This window comes from Bombina bombina, chromosome 10 (genome assembly GCF_027579735.1).
Source record: "Bombina bombina isolate aBomBom1 chromosome 10, aBomBom1.pri, whole genome shotgun sequence".
Taxonomy (NCBI): Eukaryota; Metazoa; Chordata; class Amphibia; order Anura; family Bombinatoridae; genus Bombina; species Bombina bombina.
Genome location: NC_069508.1, coordinates 130178792 through 130201261, shown reverse-complemented (window position 1 = coordinate 130201261; position 22470 = coordinate 130178792). Strand labels below are relative to the sequence as shown.

Here is a 22470-nt window from a genome sequence, read left to right as displayed (position 1 = left end):
GAATACAACATGCAATATTAATAAAAGAGTGTAACTGAATTACTTGAAAAGGCATTTAGACAAATGTATTTTGAATGGCTAGAACATTTCACTAAACAAGCTTTCCTCAATAATAGGCTTGTTCCTAATTTTTCAATAGATGCTATTTAATTTCTTGACGCAACCTTTAATTATATACAGACAGAAGCTAAAAAGAGCCAACTGTATCTGTAGGGCATTAGTGTGGCGACACAGCCTAGAACTGGCATTGGTTTTAGCTCTTTGTTGATGTCAGTAAAATAAAATTACTGCACAAAAAAAGGCATATTTGAATTTGCTATTTCCTCTTCCTTGGATTTACCACGCTAGGGACTCCTTCAAATAAACCAATATTGAAAAGCAAATGAAAATGTTATGCTCTTAGTGTAACTTAATTTATTGTTATTTTAGTACATAATCTACATTTAATTTGATTTTTTTGTAAATATTTTTTATTTAATTTTATTTGTGCGAATGTGTTAAACTACAATGCTTCTAGATTGCTTTTTAATAGCAATCCTCATTTTCCTTCATCAGAAAACATTGGATAATGCCTATAGTTGCTGGGTCCTCAGAGGTTGTTTAAGTATTTAAGTCCCCATATCAACCAATGCAACTTTTGCTAATAAAAACAGTTTAAAGTTATTTAAAAATGTATTTTGTGTACAGATCTTTTGCAATATAAGACTTATTTGCTGATATATATACTATAAATACGTTATCTACTATAATATGTCATATTATTCAGCATGAATTCTTATTTCAAAATACCTGTGCCTACATTACTGAACTTGTAAAATGGAATAAGCATTTGTGAGTGTGTTCCATAATGTATGCACAAGCACTTTGAAAGGTGTTCTCATGAATGAGTTTGGACTTGGCATGCATGGAGGCGCTTCCTCTATTAAAACCCAGTGTCAGGGTGCCAGGAATCAGACTGAGATGAGAAGTGCAAAATTAATCACACCTTTATTAATAGCAAAAAATAATAAAAGTCCACAAGTCAAAAAACAAGCCAGGAGTCAAAACCAGAGCTGGTAGTCAGACGAGCCGAGTCACGAGCCAAAGCGAATAGTCAGACGAGCCGGAATCAGGAATAAGGAAAACAGCAGAGCCAGGAACAAGCCAGGGATCAGGAACCAGGAAGGACGTCAGGCAGCCAGTTAATACACAGGAACTCTCACAAACAGGTCTGAGACAACGCAAAGGCAAATCATACTGAACAGAGGCCCTTTAAATAATAAGTGATGACATCACAATTCTGAGACTGCATCCTGTCTCACATGGATGATGCACACCAGTCTGGCCATAAAAGGAAGTGCAGGAAATGAGCAGCATCCCCCACAATGCACCATAGTCAGGAAGAGAGGTGAGTAAAATGGCTGCCAGCAGCACATGGCAAACAAACAGGGAAAAAACCCTGACACCAGTCGCGAAGGTGCGATATCGTTTAAGGGTCTCATAGGCAGATACAATAATGCAAAGCAGCGGGTTCACAATTTACAGAGTCCTTTGCATAGAAGCTAGTAAATGTCATTTGGTTTCAGTTCACGCCAAAATTTAAATGGTACTTATCAAACAATAGCTGTAAATATTGTTTAGAAAAATACTTGTCAAAGTTGAAAATCAACATATAGCAATAGAAAAACAGTGCACAGTCTGCCTATCCTAACAACTTCAAAGATGCATTCATATGGTTTAGCAGTAGTGTGGATGGAAACGGATTACAGTAGTTAACTTTGAGAGTCACAATTAAGCGAACCCCTTTTAATAACCACAATACAGTTAGTGATAATTACGGCAGTGCAAGTGTGACTTTTAATCAAATATTAAAAGTGAAATATAAAAAAACACTACATTTGTAGATGTTGGGGTCCAGAAGTGACTATAGAAGTATGCCCATCATGCTAAGTGGATACTGTCTTGCATACCCCGAACATAGGCAAACAGGTTACCTAGCTGGGAACATCAGTTGCCCAGAGTTTGATATATAGGCCCCTAGCCATTAAGTTTATCTGTACCTGACAGTTTTTGTTTATTTAAAGCTCCTACGACAGCTTATCTATAGGCCTTAGTGGTGCCCTTTCCCTGAGGCTCTTTTTTTCTATTTTTTAGATTTTTCTTGGCTGTCATATCTGCCAGTATAGACAGTCAGAAACCATACAGCCCACCCCAGTGACAATAGCATAGTGCACTCTTGCCCCCTGCTTTGGGAACACATAGTATTTTGTTCCTTGTAGCAACAGCACCTTCAACCTATAAAGTCATGGGTAAGCATCTGCAATTCTGAAGGACAGGTTGTACAGCATCTGATTGGTTGTACCGTCTGCATTCGGCTAAGTAAACATAGCTACCAGTGAGGTCAGTAAATCAGAGGCAACATGTATTCAAAAGCATTTTACCCACTTCACAATTTTTGATTCTAGACCAAAGAACGTGGTTATTATTATTTTTTGTGTGGGACATTGTCAAATGCTCTGTTGAAATCTAGATAGACCAACCAATACATTTCCACTAATTATATTTCATTTTTACTGACTTAATAAATGTTTGAGCCATATAAAAAGAATCTATTGCGCTGAAAAGCTAGACACTCTCACACTGTGATAGGGTATTAATAAGCTAATAAGCATGTGCCTAAAGAATGGAGTGAAAACAACTCTCATATGATGGCTGAATGAGTTATAAAAAGAATTTTACTAGTACACAAAAATCATAAAAGCACTCCTGCCTCGCAAACACTAGTTAAATATTTTTAACCCCTAATCTGCCGTCCCTAACATCACCGACACCTACCTACATTTATTAACCCCTAATCTGCCACCCCAAAAGTCTCTGCCACTATATTAAAGTTATTAACCCCTAAATCTAAGTCTAACCCTAACCCCCTAACTTAAATATAATTTAAATAAATCTAAATAAAATAACTATCATTAACTACATTATTCCTATTTAAAACTAAATACTTACCTATAAAATAAACCCTAACGGCTAGATTTAGAGTTTTGTTGGTAACGACCCGCGTAGCTAATGCTGGCTTTTTTCTGGCCGCACTTTTAAAATAACTCTGGTATTGAGAGTCCACAGAATGGCTGCGTTAGGCTCCAAAAAAGGAGCGTACAGCATATTTAATGCCACTGCAACTCTCGATACCAGAGTTGCTTACGGACGCGGCCAGCCTAAAAAACGTGCTCGTGCACGATTCCCCCATAGAAAACAATGGGGCTGTTTGAGCTGAAAAAAAACCTAACACCTGCAAAAAAGCCGCGTTCAGCTCCTAACGCAGCCCATTGTTGTCTATGGGGAAACACTTCCTACGTCTGCACCTAACACCCTAACATGTACCCCGAGTCTAAACACCCCTAACCTTACACTTATTAACCCCTATTCTGCCGCCCCCGCTATCGCTGACCCCTGTATATTATTTTTAACCCCTAATCTGCCGCTCCGTAAACTGCCGCTACTTACATTATCCCTATGTACCCCTAATCTGCTGCCCCTAACACCGCCGACCCCTATATTATATTTATTAACCCCTAATCTGCCCCCACAACGTTGCCTCCACCTGCCTACACTTATTAACCCCTAATCTGCCTAGCGGACCGCACCGCTATTATTATAAAGTTATTAACCCCTAATCCGCCTCACTAACCCTATAATAAATAGTATTAAGCCCTAATCTGCCCTCCCTAACATCGCCGACACCTAACTTCAAACATTAACCCCTAATCTGCCGACTGGAGATCACCGCTATTCTAATAAATGTATTAACCCCTAAAGCTAAGTCTAACCCTAACACTAACACCCCCCTAAATTAAATATAATTTAAATCTAACGAAATAAATTAACTCTTATTAAATAAATTATTCCTATTTAAAGCTAAATACTTACCTGTAAAATAAATCCTAATATAGCTACAATATAAATTATAATTATATTATAGCTATTTTAGGATTTATATTTATTTTACAGGTAACTTTGTATTTATTTTAACCAGGTACAATAGCTATTAAATAGTTAAAAACTATTTAATAGCTAAAATAGTTAAAATAATTACAAAATTACCTGTAAAATAAATCCTAACCTAAGTTACAATTAAACCTAACACTACACTATCAATACATTAATTAAATACAATATTTACAAATAAATAAAATGAAATAAACTAACTAAAGTACAAAAAATAAAAAAGAACTAAGTTACAAAAAATAAAAAAATATTTACAAACATCAGAAAAATATTACAACAATTTTAAACTAATTACACCTACTCTAAGCCCCCTAATAAAATAACAAAGCCCCCCAAAATAAAAAAATGCCCTACCCTATTCTAAATTACTAAAGTTCAAAGCTCTTTTACCTTACCAGCCCTGAACAGGGCCCTTTGCAGGGCATGCCCCAAAGAATTCAGCTCTTTTGCCTGTAAAAAAAACATACAATACCCCCCCCAACATTACAACCCACCACCCACATACCCCTAATCTAACCCAAACCCCCCTTAAATAAACCTAACACTAAGCCCCTGAAGATCTTCCTACCTTGTCTTCACCATACCAGGTTCACCGATCGATCCAGAAGAGCTCCTCCGATGTCCTGATCCAAGCCCAAGCAGGGGGCCGAAGAGGTCCATGATCCGGCTGAAGTCATCATCCAAGCGGGAGCTGAAGAGGTCCATGATCCGGCTGAAGTCTTCTATCAACGGCATCTTCAATCTTCTTTCTTCCGGATCCATCATCTTCTTCGGCCAATCGGATTGAACTTGATTCTGATTGGCTGATTCCATCAGCCAATCAGAATTTTCCTACCTTAATTCCGATTGGCTGATAGAATCCTATCAGCCAATCGGAATTCGAGGGACGCCATCTTGGATGACGTCATTTAAAGGAACCGTCATTCGGCGAGTAGGCGTCGGGAGAAGAGGATGTTGCGCGTCGGCTGGAAGATGATGGCTCCGGAAGAAAGAAGATTGAAGATGCCGTTGATAGAAGACTTCAGCCGGATCATGGACCTCTTCAGCCCCCTGCTTGGGCTTGGATCAGGACATCGGAGGAGCTCTTCTGGATCGATCGGTGAACCTGGTATGGTGAAGACAAGGTAGGAAGATCTTCAGGGGCTTAGTGTTAGGTTTATTTAAGGGGGGTTTGGGTTAGATTAGGGGTATGTGGGTGGTGGGTTGTAATGTTGGGGGGGGTATTGTATGTTTTTTTTTACAGGCAAAAGAGCTGAATTCTTTGGGGCATGCCCCGCAAAAGGCCCTGTTCAGGGCTGGTAAGGTAAAAGAGCTTTGAACTTTAGTAATTTAGAATAGGGTAGGGCATTTTTTTATTTTGGGGGGCTTTGTTATTTTATTAGGGGGCTTAGAGTAGGTGTAATTAGTTTAGAATTGTTGTAATATTTTTCTGATGTTTGTAAATATTTTTTTGTTTTTTGTAACTTAGTTCTTTTTTATTTTTTGTACTTTAGTTAGTTTATTTCATTGTATTTATTTGTAGATATTGTATTTAATTAATGTATTGATAGTGTAGTGTTAGGTTTAATTGTAGGTAATTGTAGGTATTTTATTTAATTAATTTATTGATAGTGTAGTGTTAGGTTTAATTGTAGGTAATTGAAGGTATTTTATTTAATTAATTTATTGATAGTGTAGTGTTAGGTTTAATTGTAACTTAGGTAAGGATTTATTTTACAGGTAATTTTGTAATTATTTTAACTATTTTAGCTATTGTACCTGGTTAAAATAAATACAAAGTTACCTGTAAAATAAATATAAAACCTAAAATAGCTATAATATAAATATAATTTATATTGTAGCTATATTAGGATTTATTTTACAGGTAAGTATTTAGCTTTAAAAAGGAATAATTTATTTAATAAGAGTTAATTTATTTCGTTAGATTTAAATTATATTTAACTTAGGGGGGTGTTAGTGTTAGGGTTAGACTTAGCTTTAGGGGTTAATACATTTATTAGAATAGCGGTGAGCTCCAGTCGGCAGATTAGGGGTTAATGATTGAAGTTAGGTGTCGGCGATGTTAGGGAGGGCAGATTAGGGGTTAATACTATTTATTATAGGGTTAGTGAGGCAGATTAGGGGTTAATAACTTTATTATAATAGCGGTGCGGTCCGCTCAGCAGATTAGGGGTTAATAAGTGTAGGCAGGTGGAGGCGACGTTGTGGGGGCAGATTAGGGGTTAATAAATATAATATAGGGGTCGGCGGTGTTAGGGGCAGCAGATTAGGGGTACATAAGGATAACGTAGGTGGCGGTCAGCAGATTAGGGGTTAATTATTGTAGGTAGCTGGCGGCGACGTTGTGGGGGGCAGGTTAGGGGTTAATAAATATAATATAGGGGTTGGCGGTGTTAGGGGCAGCAGATTAGGGGTACATAAAGATAACGTAGGTGGCGGTCGGCAGATTAGGGGTTAAAAAAATTTAATCGAGTGTCTGCGATGTGGGGGGGCCTCGGTTTAGGGGTGCATAGGTAGTTTATGGGTGTTAGTGTACTTTAGGGCACAGTAGTTAAGAGCTTTATGAACCGGTGTTAGCCCAGAAAGCTCTTAACTACTGACTTTTTTCTGCGGCTGGAGTTTTGTCGTTAGATTTCTAACGCTCACTTCAGCCACGACTCTAAATACCGGAGTTAGAAAGATCCCATTGAAAAGATAGGATACGCAATTGACGTAAGGGGATCTGCGGTATGGAAAAGTCGCGGCTGAAAAGTGAGCGTTAGACCCTTTTTTGACTGACTCCAAATACCGGCGGTAGCCTAAAACCAGCGGTAGGAGCCTCTAATGCTGGTTTTGACGGCTACCGCCAAACTCCAAATCTAGGCCTAAGATAGCTACAATATAACGAATAGTTACATTGTAGCTACCTTAGGGTTTATTTTTATTTTACAAGCAAGTTTGCATTTATTTTAACTAGGTAGAATAGTTATTAAATAGTTATTAACTATTTAATAACTACCTAGCTAAAATAAATACAAAAGTACCTGTAAAATAAAACCTAACCTAAGTTACAATTACACCTAACACTACTCTATAATTAAATGAATTCCCTAAATTAAATAAAATTATCTAAAGTAAAAAAACAACAACTAAATTACAGAAAATAATAAACAAATTACAAGATTTTTAAACTAATTACACCTAATCTAATCCACCTAAAAAAATTAAAAAGCCCCCCCAAAATAAAAAAAGCCCTTCCCTACACTAAATTACAAAAAGCCCTTAAAAGGGCCTTTGCGGGGCATTGCCCCAAAGTAATCAGCTCTGTTACCTGTAAAAAAAAAGTACAAATAACCCCGTCAACATTAAAACCCACCACCCACACAACCAACCCTACTCTACAACCCACCCAATCCCCCCTTAAAAAAAACCTAACACTAACCCCTTGAAGATCACCTTATCGGGAGACGTCTTCACCCAACCGGGCCGAAGTCCTCAACGAAGCCGGGAGAAGTCTTCATCTAAGCCGGGCGAAGTGGTCCTCCAGACGGGCAGCAGTCTTCATCCAGATGGCATCTTCTATCTTCATCCATCCGGCGTGGAGTGGGTCCATCTTCAAGACATCTGACGCGGAGCATCCTTTTCATCCGACGGCTCTTCTTTAATGAAGGTTCCTTTAAATGACCTCATCCAAGATGGCGTCCCTTTAATTCCGATTGGCTGATAGAATTCTATCAGCAAATCGGAATTAAGGTAGAAAAAATCCTATTGGCTGATGCAATCAGCCAATAGGATTGAAGTTCAATCCTAGTGGCTGATGCAATCAGTCAATAGGATTGAGCTTGCATTCTATTGGCTGTTCCAATCAGCCAATAGAATGCCAGCTCAATCCTATTGGCTGATTGCATCAACCAATAGGATTTTTTCTACCTTAATTCCGATTGGCTGATAGAATTCTATCAGCCAATCGGATTAGAAGGGATGCCATCTTGGATGACGTCATTTAAAGGAGCCTTCATTCCAGAAGAGCCGTCGGATGAAGAGGATGCTCCGCGTCGGATGTCTTGAAGATGGACCCGCTCCGCGCCGGATGGAGATAGAAGATGCTGTTTGGATGAAGACTTCTGCCCGTCTGGAGGACTACTTCGCCCGGCTTGGATGAAGACTTCTCCCGGCTTCGTTGAGGACTTCGACCTGGTTGGGTGAAGATGTCTCCCGGTAAGGTGATCTTCAAGGGGTTAGTGTTAGGTTTTTTTAAGGGGGGATTGGGTGGGTTTTAGAGTAGGGTTGGTTGTGTGGGTGGTGGGTTTTAATGTTGGGGGGGTGATTTGAACTTTTTTTTTTACAGGTAAAAGAGCTGATTATTTTGAGGCAATGCCCCGCAAAAGGCCCTTTTAAGGGCTATTTGTAATTTAGTGTAGGGTCGGGCTTTTTTATTTTGGGGGGCTTTTTTATTTTTTTAGGGGGATTAGATTAGGTGTAATTAGTTTAAAATTCTTGTAATTTGTTTATTATTTTCTGTAATTTTGTGGGTTTTTTTGTACTTTAGATAATTTAATTTAATTGTATTTAATTTAGTTAATTTATTTAATTATAGAGTAGTGTTAGGTGTAATTGTAACTTAGGTTAGGTTTTATTTTACAGGTACTTTTGTATTTATTTTAACTAGGTAGTTATTAAATAGTTAATAACTATTTAGTAACTATTCTACCTAGTTAAAATAAATATAAACTTGCCTGTAAAATAAAAATAAAACCTAAGCTAGATACAATGTAACTATTAGATTTATTGTAGCTAGCTTAGGGTTTATTTTATATTTAAGTATTTAGTTTTAAATAGGAATAATTTATTAAATGATAGGAATATTTATTTAGATTTATTTAAATTGTATTTAAGTTAGGGGGTGTTAGGGTTAGGGTTAGACTTAGGTTTAGGGGTTAATAACTTTGAGATAGTGGCGGCGACGTTGGGGGCAGCAGATTAGGGGTTAATAACTATAATGTAGGTGTCGGCGATGTTGGGGGCAGCAGATTAGGGGTTAATACATATAATGTAGGTGGCGGCGGTGTCCGGAGTGGCAGATTGGGGTTAATAATATAATGCAGGTGTCGGCGATGTCGGCGCGGCAGATTAGGGGTTAATAAGTGTAAGATTAGGGGTATTTAGACTCGGGGTTCATGTTAGGGTGTTAGTTGTAGACATAAACGTATTTTCCCCATAGGAATCAATGGGGCTGCGTTAGGAGCTAAACACTGCTTTTTTGCAGGTGTTAGGTTTTTTTTCAGCTGGCTCTCCCCCATTGATTCCTATGGTGAAATCGTGCACGAGCACGTTTAGCCAGCTCACCGCTAACATAAGCAGCGCTAGTATTGAGGTGAGATGTGGAGCAAAATTTTGCTCTACGCTCACTTTTTTGCGGTTAACGCCGGGTTTGTAAAAACCCGTAATACCAGCGCTGTCTGTAAGTGAGCGGTGAGCATAAACTGCTCGTTAGCACCGCATAGCCTCTAACGCAAAACTTGTAATCTAGCCGAAAATCTTTATTTATATTTAAAGGATCAGTAAATACAGTCGATTTGCACAATGAACAAATGCAGGATAAAAAGACTAAATGATTAATTACTTTTTTTCTCACAGATTTCAGTTATGTCTATTTCCACTCCTCCTGTATCATGTGACAGCCATCAGCCAATCACAAATGCATATACTTATATTCTATGAACTCTTGCACATGCTCAGTAGGATCTGGTGACTCCAAAAGTGTAAATATAAAAAGTCTGTGCACATTTTTATTGATGGAAGTAAATTGGAAAGTTGTTTAATATTGCATGCTCTATCTGAATCGGGAACGTTTAATCTTGACTTGAATGTCCCTTTAATAAATTTGGCTATTTTATTGCAGCCTCCATCTGTTTTTGTTCTGGCATTGAAGTGCCCTGGTTCTGTCTTTCCTCAAACTGTGCCTGTTTGTTGGCTAGGGATGTTTGTGCGAGACTATTAAGCATTTTAACACAGAGATCATTTCTCACAAACAATCCTAAGCAGAGATCTCTAGGGATCAGTTAATGTGTTTCTTCAAATGCAGAAGCAGTATTAACATTACAGCAGTGACAGAAATCACAGCTTTGATACTAATATTAGTTTACAGCTAGTTATGCATTTAATTATTTGGTTTGGCGCAAAAATCCACAAATGATTTGATTGGCCGGTAGACACTTTGCATTATACTCTCAATTATAATAAAAAATCCAGACAGAGCTTGTAATTTTAAAAGGACATAAAAAAAAAACATAATTCAAATAGAACATCATTTTAAATAACTTTCCAATTTACTTCTATTATCAATTTTGCTTCATTCTCTTGGTATCCTTTAATGAAGGAGCAACAATGCACTGCTGGGAGCTAGCTGAATACATTGGTAAGCCAATGATAAAAGGTACATATGTGCAGCTACCAATCACAGCTAGCTCCTAAGCCTACCTAGGTATGATTTTCAACAAAGGATACCTAGAGAGCAAAGCAAATTAGATAATGGAAGTAAATTGAAAACTTGTTTAAAATTGTATTTTCTACCTAAATAATGAATTAAAACTTTTTGGGTTTCATGTACATTTAAGAGGCATTTCTGTTAACTTCTGTTTTCAAATTTAGTTTGTTTTCTTGGTATCCTTTGTTGAAAGGCATACTTAGATAGGCTCCAGAGCCTTGATGCCCAACTGCGAGCTAGCTGGTGATTGGTCATTGACTTACCAGATGTGTTCAATTAGCTCCCATAGAGCATTTAACCCTTTTGCAGGCACTATTGCAATAATAAAATACTCTTTAAAAACACATTAATTAGAGCATTTGCTTTCTTTTTTTAATTATGTTTATGACCTTTGAACTTTATATATCAAATGTGGCAAAATAAGTTACCCCAGGGGTCAACAAATCTTTTTAAAAGTTAGGAGCCAGTCTAAAATTCTAGGAGCCAGTGGCTACCAGGCTCCTGGGATTGTCAAGCCCTGAATTAGCCAATGATACACATGAAATTGCTTTTTTAGTAATAAATTACTAATGTCGGTTTTCTGGTCACGCCCACATAAAAACCATTGTGACTTAAGATGTGTCCTTGAGAAACTGGGCAGCCCTGGTGTAACTGAATTGTAACTATTTTAATTTATATCTAGCGTTATAAAAGTAACACCTTCACACTGTAAAATGATTGTGTGAACTTTGATATGGGCTGTGATGAAATGTATTTCTGAAAGGGACCAGGAATCTATATCCTACAGATCATATTACTTTTTTCATCTGACAGGGTCAGTTTATTCAGCTAACTGGATCATGACACCATTATCGATTATTCATTTTTAAACGTTTGCCTTACAGCTGACTTGACTTTCATATTCTCATCCAAATTTTTTGTTTGTTTGTTTAAAGCTGCAACAATGGTGGAAGCTGGAAGAGACAAGAAAAACCCAGACGAGTTTGCAGTGGCCCTTGATGAAGCACTTGGAGATTTTGCTTTCCCAGACGAATTTGTTTTTGATGTCTGGGGAGCAATAGGCGACGCAAAACAAGGGCGGTTCTAATGGGATATCCCACAGCATTTCTAATCACTGGTTTAATTATTGCTGAAACAATGACTTTTATTAATGTTGTGTTATTTGTTAATTGGAATAAGCAAAGAAAAATGGGGATCTATTTTTGTAATACTCTTCTTAGCCCCAAAAAACAGCTGTTTTTAATATTCTCCTTTTATCTTTGCCATTCTTTCCATATCTTTTATTTTCTCTCCTTCTTGGACTTTTTTTTATACATTCATGTTTCTTCCTTTTTATATTTGCTTTCTTTTTCTTTACACATTATTTATTTTCCTTATGTTACCCCAAGCATTCCTAAAATCTCCCAACTGTCTCCCAATATTTACCCTATTAGGGTAAACAAGGACCACCAAAGCCACACCCCTGACTACTTAGCTTCTCACTGGGTCAGTAAGACTCCACCCCCAGGCTTCTTTTAACATTTCTTTTAACATATTCTTATTTCCTCAAGTTTTATGATCCTTTCTTTAGTCTTTGTTCTCAACCCCCCCATTTATCTTTTATTTTCTCTCCTTCTTGGACTTTTTTATACATTCATGCTTCTTCCTTTTTATTTTTGCTTTCTTTACGCATTATTTATTTTCCTTATGTTACCCCAAGCATTCCTAAAATCTCCCAACTGTCTCCCAATATTTACCCTATTAGGGTAAACAAGGACCACCGAAGCCACACCCCTGACTACTTAGCTTCTCACTGGGTCAGTAAGACTCCACCCCCAGGGTTCTTTTAACATTTCTCTTAACATATTCTTATTTCCTCAAGTTTTATGATCCTTTCTTTAGTCTTTGTTGTCAACCCCCCCATTTATCTTTTTCTCACCCCTCAATTATCTTTCTCTCTATTATTACTATCCATCTCACGTTTGTCCAAACATTGTTGCACTGTTCGTGTCATACTTTTTAATGAACTGATAGATAAAACTTTTGTTTTTATGAAAATTGATTTGCAATCTAATGTACACACATACTGTAACACTGTATTTTCTTTACTCACTAACACTTGTTGACTGTTATGTCTTTTATATGAAGAGACTTTTATATATGATTTAATAAATACAGTAGGGTTTTCTCATAATGTTTTAGAGAAACAGTTGCTACTGGACTTTGGTACTTTATGGATTTTAACAGTAATTATATTTGTCTACTGTGTAAATTATAATATATTTTGACTGACAACTATATTCTTAGAACGGTATATTAAAGGGACATGAAACCCCAACATTTTCTTTCATGATTCAGATAGAGAATACAATTTTAAACAACTTTCCAATTTACTTCTATTATTTAATTTGCTTCCTTCCCTTGTTATCCTTTGCTGAAAGGTTTATCTAGGCAAGCTCATGTGCAGCAGAGAACCTAGGTTCTAGCTGTTGATTGGTGACTGCATATATATCTCGATTGTGATTGGCTCACCCATGAGTTCAGTTAGAAACCATTAGTGCATTGCTGCTCCTTCAACAAATGATACCAAGAGAATGAAACAAATTAGACAATAGAAGCAAATTAGAAAGTTGTTTAAAATTGTATTCTCTATCTGAATCATGAAAGAAATTTTTTGGGGTTTCATGTCCCTTTAAGCCGTTAAGAACAGACCTATAAATTGACACAATTCTGGTGAATTTATTTCTGTAGTCAAAATATGTTTCCGGTTAGGTATAGGACCTAGCTAAAGGATGCATAATTGCAGTGTTGACCTAAAGATGTATAGAAAGATAATATAGAATAATTGCAATTTAAAGGGAAATTATAGTGCAGAACATACATGCTGTAATTTGTTAGAGCATGTAATTTTAGCATGTGGCCACAGAAGACTGAGGTGTATTTGTATACAAGGTATAGATTAATTTAAGGTCTATTAATCACTATTGCATAGTCCATCTGCAGTGGTCAGGACACACATTTGCATATGTATATGTAAATTAACATATGTATGTGCATATTTAATATGTGATATCCAGTATAGCTAAGTGGAACTTCAGGAAAGTTAAATCAGAACTACAACATCTGGAAATGGCATGTAGCAATCACAAATGCATTGTCATGTACAGATATTTTCATGTCCAGGCTTTCAAATTGGATTGCACCTTTGTGACTGGGATTTCAAACGGGATTTTGCCCGTGTGACTGCAAAAACAGAACCCATTCACGGGTTTCCAGTTTTTGCGCTACTTTATTGAAATCCTGGTCACAAATGTGTAATACCATTTGAAAGCCCAGTCATAAGGGCACGTTTCCTTTTAAAAGCCCAAACACGAAGGTGCGATCCCTTTTGCACAACATTGTTGCTGCAACATTATAGCAATGGAGCAGTTTCACGTTTGAGAAGATACATTCTTTTAAAAGAAACCTGTAGTGTTCTTCTTGATTTCAGAAGTATATCTCGCCAAACTAGAAAAATGTGCTTTTTTTCAATCAATACTTTGAAATGTTGAAAAAACAATACTTTTAACATTTTACGTGTCAATAAAAAAATTCAGCACACATGCTTTTTATACCCATCATGCCCTATGTACAAATGACATTCATATTGTTTAGCAGTGACAGATAGTTCAGGCCGGACAGATAGCTCAGGCCGGACAGATAGCTCAGCATGCTAGGCATGGTGGCTGAGCTCTGTAGGCACCCAAGAGTTGCAGGTTTGACCCCCGGCGAGGTCCACTCAGCCTTTCATTCTTCCGAGGTCGATGAAATGAGCAGTGCCTTGAGACCCTAACGGGTGATTAGCCGTGCTTTACAAGTACGCAGTACGTACTGTACATACGTACAGTGATCAAGATGGATTCATATTACAATAGGTTCAGCTCATGCATGTAAATGAGTATTTCCCTTACACACTGAACAGTGGGGTTAATTCAAAAGAATTGTGCTGTAACCTTAAGGGGTGTGAAAGGGTCGTTGTATATGTCTGTTTTGGTTGGATTCCCAGTTTCTATCTCAATAATAAGTACTTAACAACCGAAAACATGTATTGAAAGCTCTTTTGCAGCTGTGGGCTTTTAGTAGGGATGGGCGAATGTGTAAATTCCCGAATTCGAATGTTAGGACGAATGTTATTACCGAAATTCGAATTACAAATCCGAATCTTGATACGAACGAATATTCTTAAAATTCTATAATCGAATGCTATTTACAGTTTTCGAATGTCACTTTCGAATTCGAATGTTTATAATTAGATTGAATGTCCACATTCGAAATTTTGAATTTAACATTCTATTTAACAAATACTATTCAGAAGTTCAATAGTTCATGTGGTAGGGAATCTAGTAAACTGATACATAATAGATTCAAATATATCAATTCAAATGTTTCTATTTTGTTCGAATATTGCATAATTCAAATATTACATTTAAAGAAAGCATTAGAAATACTATTACAAATATATAAATTCAAATTTTTCTAAACAAATATTTTCGAAATGTAATCGTAAAATTTGAAACCGAACATTCGAAAATCGATTCAAACGAAGGAATGTGTTAAAATTTGTTTCATTTTTCGAATGTTGCGAAACATTTGCCCATCCCTAGCTTTTAGTAGCCGAATCCATTTTAGATTATCACCTGCAAAACACGCTTCCCATATCAGTCAAAACTGAAACCGAGTTATCGAGAGCTAGTATCGGAAAGATTGTGATCAAGGCCACAGACTTGCAGGGTCGGTAGTGCTAAATTACATGCTCTAATAAATTATTACGCACTATAATGTTTCTTTAACATTAAAGTTTTGTAAATCTCCAGGACCAAATACAGTTTTATGCACATTAGAAGTTTATTTAACGTAAAGGGTATTTGTTTTTTGGTAAAGTACTAAAGATTTGTAAGGCATTACTAGTAGAATTACATTGTATATGCTACAAGTAATATCTGCTGTAGCCTACCAGGGATGGCTCCAAAGAATGCAGATACAGGTATACAGATAGTTTGGTCTCTTCTTAATGATGAGGAATTCATTAGTCTGATAAAGACCTAAAAATGATTGTACAAAGATTGCGGGGAACATGTCACAATATTACTTTAAATGGACACGAAACTCAACAATTTTTTATCATGTATATGAAAGAGCATTATTTGAACATGTTAAATATTTTGACAGTGTACATTAATTTTCATATAACTGCATATAATAGACAGTACTATAAATAAGAATATGCACAGATACTGGTCTGAAAATCCAGTATAAAACCTTATAAAAACGTAGAAGCTCCCAGTTTAGCACTGTTGATGAGGTTAGGCTGGGGCACCCAGTGAAAGGGGCTGGGGAATCAGGAAGAGCAGACAACCCCCCCCCCCCGCATATGAAAAGACAGATTACACAAACTAGAATATGTAGACTTGAGTCTACATCTGATAATTTGGGGCTTGGTTAATGTCTGAAATCAGCACAATGTTATTAAAAAAAAATAAGCAAAAATATACATTTGTTACAAAAACACTCCCAGATGGGCTATATAAATGGATCATCTACAAAACATTTATGCAAAGAAAAATCTAGTGTACAATGTCCCTTTTAAGTGGCTTATTGTGATTTTTAAACCAACAAGCTGGTCTTTGCTATAGAAGCTTACTGGATCATAAGGAAAACTATTTCACAAAACAAAAACAAAAACAACATAGGGATCATTATTTCTATAAACTATAATACATATTGCAATGCACACTTATAGATGCAACAATGAAAAAAAATGTCCATTTGAGATGTTTGTAAAATATAACAAGGCCCTAATTTGATAATTAAGTTCATGTCTCTTTACTGAACTGCATACATAGCTGAAATACAGCAGCCTGTTTCGCTGGAGGGCCTGAAGTTATAAGTAGGTGATGCACTTTTGCTTTCATTCAGATGAGGTTGAGAGAGTTCAGCACAGCATTATGATAGTATAAGAAATAAGAATGGTCATAGAAAGATACGGATTCTGAGCATTTTTATTCTGGTATTATGATACTTCAGAGGTTAATTTGTATAGGACCCATAACTCTTGAAATCAATGACTGTGACTGCATTTTCTAAAAGGAAAACCACATGAGATTTCTAAGATATGCTTTTTTTTCTAATAGTCCCTTGCTATATAGTCAGTAGATTTTCACAATGACAGTGGTTTAAATGAATTAAATGCAAGTGGGCATGCAAGGTATCATCTCAAGCGGCAGTCAATATGGATCTCATAAGGAAATAAGCTGAACTAATGATATCATTGGCTCTTTATTGAAAGCATATTCTAAAAGGGGATTATGCTCTGCTAAAATCTAATGAAACAACAACCCAAAGTTTTTCTTTCATGATCCCAATAGTGCATACAGTTTAAAAAAACTTTCCAATTTACTTCTATTATCAATGTCTTCATTCCCTTGGTATCCTTTATTGAAGAACAGCAATGCACTACTGGAGCTAGCTAAACACATCAGTAAGCCAACGATAATAGTTCTATATGTGCAGCCACCAATCAGCCATTAGCTCGCAGCTTCTGAACCTACCTAGGTATGCTTTTCAACAAGGGATACCAAGAAAACAAAGCAAATTAGATCATAGAAATTGTATGTTGTATCTGAATTATTCATTAATTTTTTTGGTTTCATGTCTCTTTAAAACTCATAGGTTATTTTATTGTGTATTTGCACTGTGCTTATTATGTGAAGAATTACCTTAAAATAGCTTCAGACCCTTAAAGGGGCAAAAAAGTCATAATTAGACATTCAAGATTTAGACAGCACATACAATTTTAAACAACTTTCCAATTTCATTCCATTATTGAATTTGCTTACTTCTCTTGTTCTCCTTTGCTGAAAGTTTTATCTAGGTAGGCTCAGGAGCAGCAAATAACCTAGGTTCTAGCTGCTGATTTGTGGCTGCATATTTATACCGATTGTCATTGGATCACCAATGCGTTCAGTTAGAAACCAATAATGCATTGCTGCTCCTTCAACAAAAGACTCCAAGGAATGAAACATATTTGTTAATAGAAGCGAATTGGAAAGTCGTTTAAAATTGTACGTCCTACCTAAATCATGGAAGAAAAATTTTGGGTTTCATGTCCCTTGAATGTTATATTTCTGTAAAGATAGATTGCATACCAAACTAGCTTTGGTGAATTTGGACCACTGTCTAAGAACTTATCTTTTTACTCATTGTTGCCTCTATTACATCACAAAGGTGATTTAAAGGGCCATAATACCCAAATGTTTAAACACTTGAAAGTGATGCAGTATAGTTGTAAAAAGCTGACTGGAAAATATCACCTGAACATCTCTATGTAAAAAAGAAAGATATTTTACCTCAAAAGTTCCTCAGTAGCCACATCCTATTGTAAAGGACTTCTAAGCAGCAAATCAGTATGTCTGTCCCGGAACAGCTAAGGGTGTGAGCTTACGTGCACACTCAACTTATTTCCCTATTCAGTGTAAGGAAGTTTACAATGAAATCTCATGAGAGTTAAAGGGACAGTCTAGTCCAAAAAAAAACTTTCATGATTCAGATAGGGCATGTAATTTTAAACAATTTTCCAATTTACTTGTATCACCAATTTTTCTTTGTTCTCTTGGTATTCTTAGTTGAAAGCTTAACCTAGGAGGTTCATATGCTAATTTCTCAGACCTTGAAGGCCGCCTCTTAAGAATGCATTTTAACAGGTTTTTCACCACTGGAGGGAGGGAGTTCATGTTTTTCATATAGATAACACTGTGCTCGTGCACGTGAAGTTACCTGGGAGCCATCACTGATTGGCTAAACTGCAAGTCTGTCAAAGAGCTGAAATAAAGGGGCAGTCTGCTGAGACTTAGATACAAGATAATCACAGAGGTAAAAAATATATAAATATAACTGTGTTGGTTATGCAAAACTAGGGAATGGGTAAAAAAAAGGGATTATCTATCTTTTAAAACAATATCAATTCTGATGTAGATTGTCCCTTTAAGTCAAATCTCATGAGATCACAGTAAAAGAGTTCATGACCTCAGCACTGCTGATGCTGATTGGCTGCTGTTCATTTCTTCATTTTTTTTTTAACCTGCAGCTGGGAGCAGCTGAGTATAACTTTTTACACAGAACTTACTCTGCTGAGCTGAGGAAATTGTGAGGTAAAATATCTTCCTTTTTTACATAGAGATGCTCAGGTGATATTTTCCTGTCAGCTTTTTACAGTTATACTGCATTAGTTCCAAGTGATTTAGCATATGAGTATTATGTCCCTTTAATTTGTGAGTTACCTTTTCTATTCATTTTTTGAGTATAATTTTTTTTTTTTTTTACAAATGACATCTTCTAAATAAATATTAAAAACCCAGCCAGGTCTTATGTTTTACAATTTTTTTTTCTCATCATATGAAATACTAAATAATATTCTAGTGAGACAAACAAGTGAGTGTCATAAAAAATGTTTTAGGTATATATTTCACAAAACTACAATTATCTGATGTTTAAAAATATTTAATTGCAAACTATTTTTACCCAATGGTTTTCTTTTGTATAAAGCATTGTTTGAAATATTAAGTTATATTTTTTGTTGAAATATCAATAAAATAAAAAAAAATATATACTAGATGAATGGGGGGTGTTTTTCTTTTGTAGTATAATTGAGTTACTTACTATTTTAATTTCAGATACAATTTACATAAGGGATTCAATGCACTATGGGGTCAAACTACCCACACAACACCCCAGCCTACCCCCAAACACCACCAATTGGGATAAGACTGATCAGGTCGTGTTTATTAAAGGGATATGAAATCCAAATGTTTTCTTTCATGATTCAGATAGAGCATGCAATTTTAAGCAACTTTCTAGATTACTCCTATTAATAATTTTTCTTAGTTATCTTCGTTCTCTTTATTTGAAAAGAAAAAGCAGGAATGTAAGCTTAAGAGCCGGACTATTTTTTTGTTTAGCCACCAATCAGCAAATGCTATCCATGGGCTGAACCAAAAATTGGCCAACTCCTAAGCTTACACTCCTGCTTTTTAAATAAAGATAGAAAGAGAACAAAGAAAACTTGATAAAAGGAGTAAATTAGAAAGTTGCTTAAAATTGTATGCTCTGAATAATAAAAAAAAATCCCCCAATTGGGTTTCATGTCCCTTTAAGAACAACACCAATCAACAGCCAAACTTTTAATCACATTATAGGGGTGGCTAATGAGTTCCTTAGAAAACCACTACTAAAATACTCAGCAGCCCAGACGCACAGACACACGCAAGACAGACGCACTTCTTATGAGATTTTTGCCTGACCTTACATGTGGGTGAAACACCCCAGACCTAAACCTAGGGATATCGCTACTTCTCCTCACTGACCTATCAATCCTCCCACTCAGTAAGGGTGTCACACAAAACACTCTAACCCTATATGGCCCTACTTACCTAGTCACATAAACATAAGACATAGCGCGTGTATTACAATGCATTCGCTTGAGAGCAATTGAATCTAACACGTGTCGGGAAAGCGCAACTTCAGAGTTCTGGTTAACTGTTAAGCTCTACAAAAAATTGGCACAAAACTCATCAAAAATACATTTAAAAGTAGTTATTTTTAAAATCTAAAAGCTGAATTATACGCATATTTTGGCACACAGACGTAGGTGGATTGATGGTTAAAGCCATGATAAATGGAGCCCAAAATGAAGTTTTTTTTCAGCACAAGAACATCCAAATGTTTAATGCCTTTTGATACATCCTTTAAGAACAAATTAAAACTAAATTGTACAATACCCTTTTGTAAAAGAAATGTACACTGTATGACCAAAAATATGTGGGCAGCAGACCATTACACTTATATAAGCCACAAACGAGGGCATTAGTATGGAGTTGCCCCCCCCCCCCCCCCCCGCTGTGGCCGCAGATCTTATGGCCACAGAAGAATCATCACTATATGGGAAGTGGTCCAGTGAATATAAACCTTTACTCAATCACCTATAAGTTGAAATTGTAATGGGAGACTACTTTCATCTATAGAGTCATTGTGTGAATTGCAATATATTTTATTTTATGTCTACACTTTTCTATTTATGATAAGAAAATGTATTTACTACTTTATTGATTTACAGAATTCTAATGCAATAAAGTGGTTGGTGCCAATTAGGGTCTATAGGGATGTGCTAATGACTAGTCCTGATTTGTAAACATTTTTTTGTTTTCTTGTGGCACGCAGTGCAGAATGACATACCCCATCAGACATACACAGCAGCATATTTGTATTCCTAATTAAGACTTAGGCACCAAGAGGTTTACTTTCCAATATATATATATATATCAGCTATGATAATTGTTTTCCTGCAAAACAGGGATAATACACTAAAAATACACTAAAAATGTCCCTCATCAAAAAAATAGACATTCTTAATAAAATGAATATTTAAAATATAGTTCATGTGAAAAAAAGGATAGCTACTGTTAAAATGCAACTTAAACTAGCAGTAATTTATGCTGCAGGTTTTTCCATCTTAATGGGAGGAGAGTCCACTGCTTCATTCATTACTTGTGGGAAAATAAGAACCTGGCCACCAGAAGGAGGCAAAGACACCCCAGCCAAAGACAAATACCTTCCCCATTCCCCTTATCCCCAGTCATTCTTTGCCTTTCATCACAGGAGGTTGGCAGAGAAGTGTCGGAAGATTCAGAGTAGTCTCTTATGGAGGGTAGAACTCTTTGAAATGGGATTGGAGTTTTAAGTAATCCTGTCAGCCTCTCAGTGAGAGCATGGATGAAAGTTAGAGTCCGGAGATGCAGGGAAACCATCCCGACTCATGTTAACAGCTCCTTGGCAATCAGCGTTGACGAGTTTTGCTGCCTGCCTTTATTCACTCAAGTCCATGTCAGGAGTGATGCTACTAACCTGTGACACTTGAAGGGCCGTGTTCCTGTTCCACGGCATAGATTCTGGTAAGATTGTTTCATTTATACACATCTGATAATGCAAGAAGACAGGGTCACAGTGTGTCTCCTTTTATCTGTATAGAATCAAGGGTTAATATCCCTGGAAAGGGGATTATTGAACAGGGGGTATTTATGCATAATATCTTTATTGTGTTAATGCTATGTCATGTGTGAGATGAGGCTCTAGCAATGTATGAACAGTCAGGTGAAGATCGGCATATCCTGTTTTTGGCACGTTTTCTCTATAGTGCAGGGGCGGGCCTGCATGTCACTCCATGTGACCGGGTGTAGTTTCTTCAACTTCCTCTTTCCTGATCGGCATTTGCGGGAGAGGTAGTCATAGGAGGTGGTGAGTACCCTGGCCATTGGTGTATAAAGTGTAAAATGAGTGGGAGAAACTGGGCTCATTGTTTTCTGACTCTACCTCTTTTAAAAAGCTGTTCCCCATTCTGGACTCTCAGCTTGAGCTATGGGGGGCCATTCCTAAGGTGGATGAAGCTATCTCCACGCTTGCTAAGCATATGACTATTGCCCTTGAGGATAATTCGTCTTTCAAAGAGCCCATGGATAAGAAGTTAGAATCCATGTTGAGAAAGGTGTTCCAAGTCACAGGGTTTTTTTTCCAACTTGCAGCGGTGATTGCTGCGGTGGCTGGAGCGTCTACCTATTGGTGTGACGCACTGTCAGCTACGGTTGAGGTGGAGACTCCCCTTGAGGAGTAACAGGAAAATATTAAGGCCTTAAGGGTAGCTAATTATTTTATCTGTGATGCAAACATGCAGTTTATTCACCTGAATGCCAAGATATCAGGTTTCTCTGTTCTAGCCCGCAGGGCTCTATGGTTAAATTGTGGTCTGCTGACATGACTTCCAAGTCTAGATTACTATCCCTTCCATTTCAGGGGAAAGTACTTTTTTGTCCAGGCCTGGAATCTATCATATCCACGGTCACGGGAGGCAAGGGTGCTTTCCTTCCGAATGGATACGAAGAATAAGCCTAAGGGCTCTACTTTTTGTCACTTTCGTTCAGACAAGTCTCAATGCCAGCAGTCTGCTTTGAAGA

General features: G+C 36.8%; 1 protein-coding gene across 1 annotated transcript in view; it reads left to right on the top strand.

The window, feature by feature from the left end:
• GIPC2 (GIPC PDZ domain containing family member 2) overlaps positions 1–19079 on the top strand; it is a 183791-nt gene extending 164712 nt beyond the window's left edge. The window contains exon 6 of the mRNA XM_053693327.1: positions 11389–19079. Within this exon, the coding sequence (XP_053549302.1) occupies positions 11389–11540 (152 nt within the window). The 3' untranslated portion in view covers positions 11541–19079. The remainder of the gene's footprint in view (positions 1–11388) is intronic.
• Positions 19080–22470: the final 3391 nt, after the last annotated feature.